Source organism: Coenobita brevimanus, chromosome 47 (assembly GCF_032717465.1).
Source record: "Coenobita brevimanus isolate Jiangsu-jjx chromosome 47, ASM3271746v2, whole genome shotgun sequence".
Taxonomy (NCBI): Eukaryota; Metazoa; Arthropoda; class Malacostraca; order Decapoda; family Coenobitidae; genus Coenobita; species Coenobita brevimanus.
The window spans coordinates 7,917,980-7,931,679 of record NC_137000.1 but is presented as its reverse complement, the minus strand read 5'-3'; the positions used below and the strand labels follow the sequence as shown (position 1 = coordinate 7,931,679).

The 13,700-nt window shown below is 40.0% G+C and overlaps 1 protein-coding gene across 1 annotated transcript in view; it reads left to right on the top strand.

Moving 5' to 3' along the window:
• Window positions 1-13,700, top strand: part of LOC145399008 (uncharacterized) — a 75,661-nt gene that overhangs the window by 22,100 nt on the left and 39,861 nt on the right. Inside the window, exons 7-8 of the mRNA XM_080271736.1 lie at window positions 9,797-9,885; window positions 12,261-12,425. Of these exons, the coding sequence (XP_080127862.1) occupies window positions 9,797-9,885; window positions 12,261-12,425 (254 nt within the window). The remainder of the gene's footprint in view (window positions 1-9,796; window positions 9,886-12,260; window positions 12,426-13,700) is intronic.

Below are 13,700 nucleotides of genomic sequence, written 5' to 3'. Positions count from 1 at the left end.
GAAGGCAGGACATGTTGTAAAAGATTGGGTTGGAATATTCCCTTGCCAATACCTGTACAAAGAGGCATGAGTTTCCAGCCCCTACTCCAGCCCAGTTTTAATAGCTACAGTTGATGATCTTGAGGGTATTACTGTATCCTGAACAGTACAAGGGAGATGGTGAATGCATCTGAAGCCCTCATTCTCCTTTGATGTATTTCCTCAGAGAGATAAGAAAAAGCCATGCTGTAGAATTATGAACATGGGAATTGTGTTGCAATATTTTTTCTAAATAGTACAGGTTCTTCTTCTTCTACTTCATCTTTTTTTTTCTTCTCTGTGGCTAGAGTGAGGATTGGTTACAGGGAGCTGTTGCCTCTCCAGACATTGAGAGGGCTCTCCCTCTGTGCTAAGGGATCTTTATATGCGGCATGTGTTAAGAGTGTAATGCCGTATGGTAGTGAGACCTGGGCAGTAAAGGAAGAGGATATTCGCAAGCTCAGATGTACAGAAATGGCAATGATTAGATGGATATGCAGTGCGTCCTTTAGTGCACAACCTGGGGGGGCTAGGTTTTTGATAGAAAAGTTGAGAGGTAGGATGGGACTGGAGTGTATTAGTGTTGTGATCAGGAGAGGTAGATTGAGATGGTTTGGGCATGTGGAGAGGATGGAGGATGATAATTGGGTGCAGAAAATGAGAAATGTTAACGATGGGGGTAGGGTAGCGAGAGGTAGACCAAAAAAGACCTGGGATGAGGTCATTGAGTGTGACCTAAGGGTTAAGGGACTAAATAGGGAAGTTGCGAGAGATTGAGCAGCATGGAGAGCCGCCATTAGGTGACCAGGACCGACTCATGCAAGCACTTTAGAGCCTTCAAAAACGAAAACGAACAAAAGCAATCTTCTTCATTGTCATCATCATCATTATTGTCGTTGTCATCGTCATCATCTGGACCGTTCCGACCTTAAGGCAGGATGAGAAGTAGCAGCGTCCAGACAGCCCAAATTAGCCCAGTCCAATGGGCCACACTTCCATTCACTCACCGTTCAAGCCCCCAGAATTTTGGCTCTGTCTGATATGCCAAAAACATTCACCATGTACTGTAGTTTCATATAAATGTATCCGAGAGTCAGTCCGGATGCTATCACATTAAAAAGGGGTGCCACATCCCTGATCATGCGCCTTTTCTCACAACATTCATCCAGCCAACTCAATCTCTTGTCAGTCCCCTAGCCTTATCAACTTCCAAACCTCCCTTCCTCACACACATCCACCATATCCCTCCACCTTCTCCTTGGCCTACCTCACTTCTTCCCTCCTTTAGATTCACTCAGATATACCTTTTTTGCCACCGTGTTGTTATCCATTCTCTCCACATGACCATACCATCTCAGCACTCCCTCTTCGATTCTGGTGTCCACAGACATCTCCATTCTACATTTTTCACTAGTCACATTATATAAGTGAGTATGGATCATTATTATTTTTTTATTATTATTTTTTTTTTAACCCCTACACCGCGGGCTTGTTTACCAATGACTTGCGTGTGCCACGGGGTTATTTGGGCTCCGACAGACTCTCAAAAAATATTTGCCAAAAATCAGTTATTAGTCCTAGAATAATAAAATTACATATGCTTATGGCACATACCTTCAGCTTTCTCCTGGAATGATTGTTGAGCCTTCGTCAGTTACCGTAGGACTTGTGGAGACCTCTGAAGTAGGGTAACGAAGTCTCCACTTTACACTTCCCGACAACCCGTAATATGATTACCACAGCCAGATACAAACACTATAAACACTATTCTACAATTTTCAAGTAGTTTGGGATCCATACTAAAAAAAAAAAAAACACTGTGAAAGCAATGGAAATTACGAGCGCGTCTGATCGTCGCACTGGCACTAGTTCGCTCTTAGTAGTCTGTCATTTATTATTCATAAAACCCCTCACACTTTATATTTCTATTACTTTATAACACTCATATATATCTACAGTCTTTATTCATAAGTTTCCTTCAGTAGTATTAGTTTATTGTCACTGTAGGGATTCAATTTCTTTCAGTAAAATACGTAGCATTCACTTTCTCGTCCTGTATACTGGCATTGAGAGTGAATGTCACTTTCATCTTCACTCTCATAACTCATAGCATTCAGACATGCTAGAGTGAAACTTTCATTTTCATTACTCCTAGGGTATATACTCGTTTTCTTATAATACTACTCATTTACATTTCTATTTACGTTCTCTATTTTATTTACGTTATTTACATTTCTATTTTATTTACACTGTGTTGTGCACTGTCACTTGAAATAACTTATAAAACTGTTTTCCATTGTTCACGTATATTTACATTCATTACTTTCACTTGCTGTTTACACATTATTTACACATTATTTACAATTCCACTTGCACTGTTTTACTCAATAGAAAGATCGTAGTCACTCTTTTATCAATTGTCAGCCCTTTACCTCTTTCCACACGAGGTTTAGTAGGGGGTAAAGGTCACAGGGCCATTTGCATGGGGGTGAAAAAAGGCCTTGAAGTCAGCAAGAAGAAACATACGTACTCTCACTTCGGAAGTTGAGAGTAACCTGATTACGGAGGGCTAGCGTGGAGGCCTGCTAAGGGGTTATTCAGGGTTACCAATATTACTTCTTGAAACAGCTAAGTCTAGCACTGATATGATTGGCAGGAAATCTAGACAATACATTATAAATTTGGTAGTTCCAGGTGAATGTAAATATCACTTAGGCTTCTCCCTTCCCTCCTTACATGTATATTTATTTCGAAAATAGATTAGAGGCCTACTTAGGAGATATATATTCAGAGCTACCAATGTTAGATCTTGAAACATCTTTGTTTAGCACTGATATGATTGGCAGGAAATCTAGACAATACATTATAAATTAGGTAGTTCCAGGTGAATGTAAATATCACTTAGGCTTCTCCCTTCCCTCCTTACATGTATATTTATTACGAAAATAGATTATAGGGCATATTTCAAGGGGAAAAAAACAGCGAAAATTAGCGAACGAGTGCTCGTGAGGTGTTGTCAGGTGATAATTAGCCAATTCCAGGTGTTTGGCACTCTCACTTACCTTATTTCTTTCTTGTATATATTATTTGGTATAAGAATAGGACATAGGGCTTATTTCAATGGATGAAATCAGTGAAAAATTCCAGGGAAGATTTACTTAGCGTAGCACGACCGGGCAGGCAAGAGGATAGGGTAATGGAGGGGGGGTAGGGAGGGGAGTCAAGAACGGGGAGAAATGGCTAAATTGTCAACAATGGATGGGAGTACAGATGAGATTAGGAGTGCTGACTAGTGTTGGACATTGGCAGTACTGATAGATGATACAAGCCCCCACTTGGAAGCCCGGGTGAATTCAAAATAACACAGAATCACAAAAGCGACACCCCGCGGTATGATCCCTTGCTCCCAAGCGTCACGAAAGTGACGCCCCGCGGTTAAGGGGTTAATGCATTTGACTCTGGGCATAGGCTTCACAGCCTGTTCCCAAGGCCCAGTAGTCCTCTTACCTATCATACACCTCTATATGTCACCACTTTAGTGCTAACACCCACCGTCCACACTGAATACATGTCAGGGCTGTCTCATACAGGACTGGTGCATTGGTATTAGTGGGGAGTATTTTTGCACCATGTCGGCGGGTCTTCTGGTAGATTGGTAAAGTCTGCTTTACATGAAATTCAAATCCTTAAACTGTTCCCAGCCCCAGCCGGGATTTGAACCTGGTTCTGGTAGGATCGCAGGCCACTCTCTGCCGATCAAGGATTGTGTGGATAAGACTGAAAGTTGGACTACAAATGTGGGCGATTGTGTGCATGTATGCGCCAACGCAAGATCTTGCAAGAAGAATGAGAGAAGAGTTCTGGACAAATGTGGAAGTGTGCATGGAAAAGTTTGCAAGGAATGAGAGAGAATTTTTGATTGGTGATATGAATGGTAAAGTAGGGAATGTGAAGGTGGATGGAGTAGTTGGTGAGTGGGGTGTGCCTGCTGAGACAGATAAGAATGGCAGTGCTTTAGTGGACATTTGTGCCGGGAGGGGGTTGGTGATAGCCAATACCCTCTTCAGACACAAAATGATCCACAGGTGTACATGGTGAATGATGAGAAGGGTGGATGGTGAACTGAATGAAAGGAAGGCAATGACTGATTATGTGTGTGTGGATTAAAGGATGCAAAGATGTGTAATGGATGCAAGAGCATACAGAGGTTGGGAGAGTGGACTTTCTGACCACCACTTGGTGGTGGTCAGAATCAAGGTCCAAGTAAAATGGAGAAATAGAAGAAGGGAAGGACAGGAGGAAGGAGTAGATGTAAGGAGAGTGGAAAGGTTACAAGAGATTGAGAAAAACGCAGAATATAAGAGAGAAGTGGAGGAATGATTGAGTAAATATGAACTGGAGCAGATGGGAGACGTGGAAAGTGTGTGGAAGATATTCACAGAGGAAATATGCGCAGCATGTGAGGTGGTGTGAGGGGCGAAGAGAAGACAGAAGGGGGTGCAAGGAACAGCATGGTGGAATGAAGAGGTGAGACAGGCTGTGGCACAAAAGAAGAAAGCATATAATGAATGGATGAGAAATAGGGGCATGGAAAAAGTTGAGAGACGGAATAGTTATATGCAGAAAGGAAGAGAGAGGTGAAAAGATTAGTAACAGAGAGTAAGAAGAGTGTGGATGAGGAATTTGGAAGGAATTTGAGTGTAAAGTGGAGGGAATGAAGAAAATGTTCTGGAAAGAGGTAAAGAGAGTCAGACAGGGTGGCAATGAAGTTAGTAGGGGAGTGAAATATAAAAATGGTAGGTTACTAGTTGAGATGGGAGAAAAAGTGAGCAGATGGAGAGAACACTTTAAGGAATTGTTGAACATAGAGAATGAAAGTAATGCTAGTATAAGTGGCTGGGGAATGGCTGGGAGAAGGAGGGAGGTGAGAAGACAGGAAGGTATCAGTAGAATGGAAGTTGTGGAAGCATTGAAGAAAGTCAAAATGGGGAAAGCCCCAGGAACTGATGGAGTGTGTGGTGAAATGCTGAAACATGGGGGAGAGATAGTAGTAGAATGGATGTGGAATATGTGCAGATTGGCCTGGGAGGGAGGTAAAGTCCCAGTTGATTGGAAGTCAGGTATAATTATTCCCTCGTACAAAGGAAAAGGGGAAAAAGAAGTGTGTGATAATCATAGGGGCATTTGTCTTCTTAGTGTAATAGGAAAAGTATACGGTAGGATATTTATTGACAGAGTTAGGGAAATAACAGAGGAATTAATTGGAGAAGAACAGGGAGGCTTTAGGAAGGGAAGAGGTTGTGTAGAGTAGATATTCATTCGTAGATCTTTAGTGGAAAAGTGTGTAAAGAAGGGAAAGAAGTTGTATGCGGCCTTCATGGATTTGGAGAAAGCATGTGACAGGGTGGATAGACAAGGATTGTGGAAAGTATTAAGAATATATAGAGTAGATGGGAAGTTCTTGAATGCTGTGAAGAGTATGTATTAGGGTGCTAAGGCTGCAGTGCGTGTGGATAGTGAACTGAGTTTTTCTGTTTGAAGGTTGGGTTGAAACAGGGATGCGTCATGTCACCATGGTTGTTCTGTTTGTATATGGCTGGGGTTATAATAGAGATACAAGGTAGGGCAGTGGATGTGGGAGTGGCCCTAATGAGAGAGGGCAGTGTTTGGAAACTCCCTGTACTGTTGTTTGCAGATTGTACTGTATTGTTAAGTGAAGACGAAGGGGAGCTGCAAGGCTTGGTGGATGAGTTTGGGAGAGTGTGTATGAAACAGAATCTAAAGGCGAATGTAAGGAGGAGTAAAGTTATGGTCTTCGAGAGAAGTGAAGTCAGTGAATGTACAGTGAGTTTGGATGGTGAGGAAATGGAAAATGTGAGTGCATTTAAGTACTGTGCTTGGGTAGTGTGATGAGTAAGGATGAAAGTTTGGAGGGTGAAGTGCTTGAAAGGGTACAACAAGGAAGAAAGGTTGCTGGTTCCTTGAAAGCAGTGATAAGAAACAGGGAAGTGAGCATGGATGTGAAAAAGTTACTGCATGACACTGTTGTGATACCAACTCCAATGTACAGTATGGAAGTAAAGCTTGGACTGTGTTGGAGGGACACAAGTCGAGAGTGAGAGCAGTGGAAATGAGATATTTGAGAGGAACATGTAGAGTCACATGGAGAGACAGACTGACAAATGAGGATGTGAAGGAGCGTTGTGGTGTGGATGTCGATGTGATGGGAAGTGTTAGGAGAAACACACTGGGGTGGTTATGCCACGTGGAGAGGATGGAGGTGGAGGTGGGGAAAAGGAGGCCATGGTTGAGATGGAGGGAAGGAGTGGAGAGGTATATGAGAGAGGGGGGAGTGAGCTGGGAGCAGAGCAGTGAAGTGGCAGGGGACAGGATGACATGGAGGTGATTTGTTTGTGGCTACCTCTTACAGGATTACGGTGTCTGGGGATAGATAGATAGATATTTTATTTTATTTCTGACTTTATTTTGCATGTTGCTTCATTCATTTTAGTTTGGAATTGTGCAAGCGAGTTTGTTCTACGGTAATATACACATTCAAGAACAGAACACGAACTCACTACTACTGACACAGTACAGTACATACAGCAAATTGATAAAGTTACTGTATATGCATGCCTTAGCAAACTAAAGAATCTATATACAGTACAGTGAATGTATCTATATTTACTGCCCAGTGATGTTTGTACGACACAGGAAGAATGGGAGGACATGGGCGCGTATTTTAAACCTAATCCCATGAACATCGAACAATAAATGGAATTTTTTTGGCGAATATCTTACATTAGTGACGTAAATAACATCATTGGCCAGCTTACGGAAGTTTTTCGGATGATGTAAATAACGTCATCGGCCAGCTAAAGTGTTTAGATACTGTAGTAAAATATTCACCCTAAATCACCTTTACACGTCATAACAGAATGCTTGCTCTGTGCATTTTGCATTGTTTAAACCAGATTTATATATCTTTATTTATTTTATTTTTCTGAATACAGGGTATTTTTCTACGGCAAGGTAAAATATTTTTCGTTTTGCCTAACTTCAGCATGTCATTGTGGCTATTTATTTTCTTTGTTTTCCCTTTATGAACATGCCACAGTAAAGTAAAACTATTCAGCTTCAAAGTAACACCTCAGCCAGCATCCTGTCTTAAAAAATGTATAAAGTGTATTTACACTGATCGATCGAAGAAAAAGATCGTGAAGCAAATATGCAGCTGAGAATCATAGAAAATTGTGCATCTATTTCCTTTTGCTTTACCGTGCAAGAAAATGCAGAAATAACCATAATCTGTATATCATTGTAAAGGTAATTTATTATAGTATGGCACTGTTTAAATGATACACATCTATCTATCATTCAAATGTTTTTTTTTTTTAATATTTTTCCATGACAAAGTACAGTATAACATTTTTGGTTGTTGCCTAACAACTCGTCATTTTGAATTTTTATTTTCTTTGTTTTCCACTTTTGAACACTATGGTAAAGTACAACTATTCAGCTTCAAAATAACACCGTGACCAGCATCTTATCATAAAAAGTGTATTTACACTGATCAATCAAAGGAAGAGATTGCAGAGCGAATATTTGGCCGAGAATCATAAAAAAATTTGCATTTTTGTATTTACACTGATCAGTCAAAGAAAGAGATTGCAGAGCAAATATGTGGCCGAGAATCATAAAAAATTTTGCATTTTTTTCTTTTCATTTTACTGCACAAGAAAATTCAGAAATGACAACAATCTAAATATTGTAAAGGTAATTTATTGTAGTTTTGCATGGTTTAAACCAGATTTATACATCTTTATTATTTTATTTATGAATGAATGAATTTATTTATTTTTTTTTACCGGATATTTTTCTACAGCAAGGTATAGAATTTTTGGTTTTGCCAAACTTCAACTTATCATCTTGACTTTCTATTTTCCCAGTTTTCCTGTTTTGAACATACTACAATAAAGTATAACAATTCAACTTTTAAAAATGACACCAAAACCAACATTCTATCGTGAAAAGTGCATCGACACAGAGTGATCAAAGAAAAATATCGTGGCTCGAAGATGTGGGGCAACGCGAGAGTGGCTGACTTAAGCACAGAAATCTGCCCAGCCGAGAAACCTGATAGGGTTAACACTGCAAACTGCATACTTGTTAAGCACTTGCATGGTTATTTGGCAATAACAATAGTGTTTCAGTGGCTTCTCATGCTAGAGTAGAGGGCTCAAACACTGGGTGATAGTTATGTATGGGTGACACAATTTCCCATTCACTAGGTTCAGTATTTTCCACACAAGAAAGTATCACTTCACTTAATAGCTATTGCACACTGCACTATTTGTTAACCATTTGCACTGTTATATGGTGATAACAGTGGTGTTTCAGTTACCATTCATGCAAGAGTAGAGGCCCAAACAGGGAATGATGGTTATGTAAGGTTGACACAATTTGCAAGTCACAAGTTTCAGTATATATTTCACACACAAAAAAGTATCACTTCACTTAAAACTGCACACTGTACTATTTGTTTACTACTTGTACTGTTATTTGGTGATAACTGTGGTGTTTCAGTGGCCCTTCATGCACAAAATAGAATGAAAGGTAACAATTATAGCCAATGTAAACACGGCGACCATTTTGGCTTGCATGTGTCACTGCATCAGTACATATTGTTATGGCAAAATCGCAATTAATTTTTTAATGTACCGAGACAGGATATAACTTTTTCATTATCGTTGTAATGATTTATCACATAATGAGGCTGCACTGTACCAAGCTGCGCAAGTCAAACATGGAGAACACTACCAATTGCTGGCGTGCCAACTGTTAGTCTGGTAGACAAGCACATGGTATACAGTATTCCGAAGTAAATCATCATGAAAACAAAAATTCCCTTATGGATGTTACACAGGGCTCCATTCACTCACCCACAATCTTCATCCTATACATGCATATTATGCCCACACCCCAGCCACCCATAAACTTTACTTCATGTGCATATGAAGTCCCCATAAGAACCACACATCGCATTGCAGACACAGTCTGCACACTGCAGTAGGACTACCTTATCACATTGTAGACCTGGGTTGAGAACAAGCTGATGATTGCCCCAACCAAATCCACATCCACTCTTATCACCATCAGTAAACATGAACACAGGTATTCCTCCCACATCGCACTTAGCAATGTACAGGTGTCACATACACTCTCCACTAAGATCCTTGGAGTGAAATAAGTTACTGGACTCACCATGAAGGACCATGCACAAGACATCAATAGGTGATGCAGTGCTAGACTGAGTGCAATTGTGGCAACTACAGGGCCACTTCTTACTCTACAAACAGTACATAAGTTCATCAAATCAATGATGTCCTATGCCTTTCCAGCATGTGCTCTCATCATATCTAATGCCCATTACAGCACCTTGCAAATCGCACAGAACAGCGTTCTATGCATCACCAGTGACCGCACCAAAACTACTCCCACAGCTCGCACACACTCTGAAACTAAAGTCCTTCATCAGAGACTACCTTGATCTGAGGGGCACACAGTTGTGTTGCAGCCTGTGCCAGTTCACAACACCTGTGTCATTACATGACAGAGACACTGCACACCTAGGTCACTACACAAGCATTCTCAAACCCTCTACAACAATATGTCACTTCCAGGCATTCCATCACTGGCAGTGAACACCTTCATACTCACTTCACACACATGCCAGTATAAATTACTCCTGCTAATTGAAATCCCTGTGTATTTTCAGGAAGGAGAAAAGGAGATCAAGTGGTGAAACAAGAGGCACTTAGTGATGAGGAAGATGCGGATGATCCAGGTGGCACCTCAAATCCCAAGGTTGGTTCAACTCCCAGGAAACTGGGTATATACAGTAGACCCCCAGTTATATGTATTTGACATGTGCAGTTTGCACTTACGTGGTGACATCATCTGTGATGAAAATCCTGGTTAAACCCAACTTGCACAGGCTGACTTTAACAGAAAAGCAGTAGTATAGCAATCCAGCAAAAGTTAAACAGCTAAAGATAACAGTACAAACACCTTTGTTAACCAATCACGTCTGGGGGTTGTTTTCACCGCCCAAACCACCAGCCGGCATTTTTCTTAAAAATCACCATTATTTAAACCATGATTTCTCAGCTAGAACTATAATATAATATTATAGTATAATATAATATTATAATATAATGCTGTAATCATAATAATAATAATACAATAACATAATACTACAAAACACTAGATAATGTATACGTGCCACCCGGACATCCCCAGGTCGTCATGTATACATGCCACCTGGATGGGATGGGTTAAACATATCAGAGAGAAAGAGAGAGAGAGAGAGAGATTGTTTATAGAGTGACAGGAGTGAAGAGAATAAGAGAGGGAGAAGAGTAACTGAAATAACTACAGCCAGTATTTAAGCCTCACTAATATCACTACCAGAAGTCTGTTTTACCTCTGGATAGTAGGATATAACTTCAAAAAGCATATCTGTAAGCAAGTTCGGGTCATAGAAGGTTTTTAGGGGGAAAGTATTGGTCAAGTTCAAGATGTGGTTAGTATATTAGCTTTTATATAATGGGTTCATATCCAAGGAGTGGTTGTTTTTTTTTTGCCCATGTAATGCCACTCAGGGATGAGTGAGGCTGGTCACTCGCATCTTAAATATCAGGACCAACTTGCCTAGCCCCAGGCTGCTAAGCTTTTCATGGGGCAGCACAAGTTTGGATGGTGGATGGATAGATGGATGGTTAAAAGATTCTGCATATGAGGGATGACAGGGTAATATGTTAGCCACATAACTAGGGAGTTCACTGCATGTTAGTACAACTTGGCTACCAGTATCTGCTCCTTCAGCAGCATACAGCTAGATTCACTTTCCCTTCCCCTACACACATGCATGCATATTATTTTTTTTTCTCGTCTTCCCTGTAATGCAAGAGTTAACTAATTTTTACCCAGCACACAAATTCCAGTCATAAGCACATTGTGAAAGTGCCTCAAATCCTTATACAGTATTGCCCTTGAAAGAGGCAGTATAGAATTACTTTTACTGTTAATGTGTCTTGATTTGAACCATTACTGGTTTTGGTATTCTTTCATTTGACTTTCTTTGGAAGTGACAGTTTTGCAAGTTTACAACAGTTGGTTCCTTTTTCACATGATTCATGAAGCTTAAATTTTTGCTACCTCTGAGAGTTGAAGTAAATCATCATCATTGTTATCAATCATCATCATCATCATCGTCAGAATCATCACGTCCTAAGATGAGATCTAAAAAGATTAGCTCAGTTTTAGAGAATGTGAACATGATTGTACTACTGTACAGTATACTGAATAAAATAACTATACACTATGCTTTTTCAGTATACTGTACATATATCAAGTATTATACATCCAGGGTTATGCAAACCTCAGCTGTATGAAGTTTGGTTTTATGGAAAGGTCTTGCAGCATGGGGAGAACTGTTTGTTTATTTTTGTTATTGACATGTTTACAGTAGATTTATTGTTATTATTGCAATATATAAAGTTTGTTATTATTATTACAGTATGTATAATATATTTGTTTTGTATCAGTATGCTATGCAGAGTTTATATGTGTGTTCTCAAATTATGTATTTATGTCAGATGTGATGGAGGGCAAACAGAAAAAAGTGTTGGGTAGAGAACAGGCTGCTTTGGGAAGTTTGTGACTTACAGCTTAAAAAGCAAAATTTCTTATGGTGTATATGACTTTATTGACATTTTATAACAAGAGGAGACTGTGGCACATTAACAACATAAAGGTCCCACTCTCTATCCATTCACTCAACACTCATATCTTCAGAACTCATTGCTCCACCTACAAGCAGATGTTATCTACTTTATGTACTTGATTTGACTTAAATGAACTCACATCACTCATGAAGTTGCTATTGGTGGTGGTGTTTACCTCTGCCTTATGGAGCAGACCTATCAGGGGAAAAAAAAAAAAAAAAAAAATTGACTTCATATGGTGATTTTTGCCAGTACACCTCAAAGAGTCCTTTAATGACTTATTAGACAGTTTCTGTGTTTTTAAGTGATCGAGTATGAATACTGTACAGTAACTAAAGGTTTTATTAAAAAATAATAATAATAAAAAAAAAAAAAATCCTGTGAAATATGCTCATATGTCAGGTTATTTAGTAACTTTCCTGAACTGTACATGAACTTCTTTGAATTCTAAAGGAGGTATCTACTCAGGGGATGAAGAGAATAGCTGCAATACCAACAAAGGCAGTTGATGGTCCACATAACTGCCAGATATGTGGGCGGAGTTTTGTCAAGGCTCAGTACCTCCTGCGCCATCTCCGTAAGCACTCTGGTGACTTCACATGCAAGCACTGCCTCAAGGTGGAGTACTCTTTATTCTTAATTAAGCATGAATTTTTATTTTTTTTATTATTTTCATCTCTGACTCCTTGCTTCCTCCGGGAATCCTGTAACAAAGGAATGGGTGTAACAAAACCACCTGGAAGTTAATCTTGCCCTCACCCTCAGTCACTCCTCTTCTTCTTTCATTTCTCCCACCATTGTACTGTATATGCTGGTCAATTCTCTTCAGTACCAAATAGTGTTTCCCTCTTTTAACATAACGCTCAGTTTCACTGACATATTGTAGGGATGTGGGGATCCATAGCATTTTTCTTTGGGGGGGGAGGGGGGGACGAGAATCAGAGGAACATGGAAGCCCAGGTAAAGTTTGTGTCCTACATCCCCTAATCCTATTCTATTAGAAGTATGAGGCAGTTTGCAGTGTAATTGTAGGGTAGTGAAGCTACATATCCCATGATTAACAGTGTTGGTTTTGTATCCTCTTTTCTTTTAATCATCATTTACTCTTAGCAGGTAATACATGGGTGCCACAGTACCAGTAGTATTGATTTTTCCTTATCCCTAGGGATAAAGATAAAATAAAAACAAGCTTGGCTGGTGGGGGTGCTCACCATCTATTCACTCGATGTAGTGCTGCTCTCAGGTGCCTGCCCATTCCTCTCTTCCTTCCTTCTTTTCATCCTTCCTCTTCTGTCTTTCTTTTTTTCATTCTTTCTGCGTCTTTATGTCTGTGAGTGGCTCTACGTTCAGTGACAAGCCAAATGGTTTTCTGTACACCTGAAAACCATTTACTACACTGGGTGGTAACCATATATACATTATAACCAAATTATGGCATTGGTGGTTTAGTGGGCTATTAAGGCATTCCAGTCAGATTGAGCCGGTGCAGGTTTATATCCAAAGGGTGGTCAGGGTTAATTGCTCACGTAATGCCACTCAGGGATGAGTGAGGCTAGTCACTCTAATCTTAAATGTCAGTGCCAACTTTCCTAACTCAGGGCTTCTGTGCTTCTCGTGGGGCAACACTGGAGTAGATGATGAATGACTGAATGAATGATTGAATATATTAAAATGTATACCAATCTACTGTACCTAGAAATTGTGAAGGTTAATGATAGCGCTGTACAATATTAATGAATTAGTATACATGGGGCGACATAGGATTGGATGATGGATGGATGAGTATACTGTAGTTAATTTTCCCCCCAAGATATTGGGAGTTATGAAAACACTGTTACGTGCTACTCCTTATCGCACCCTAGGGTGGGAAAGGAGGTCCGGATGATGATGATG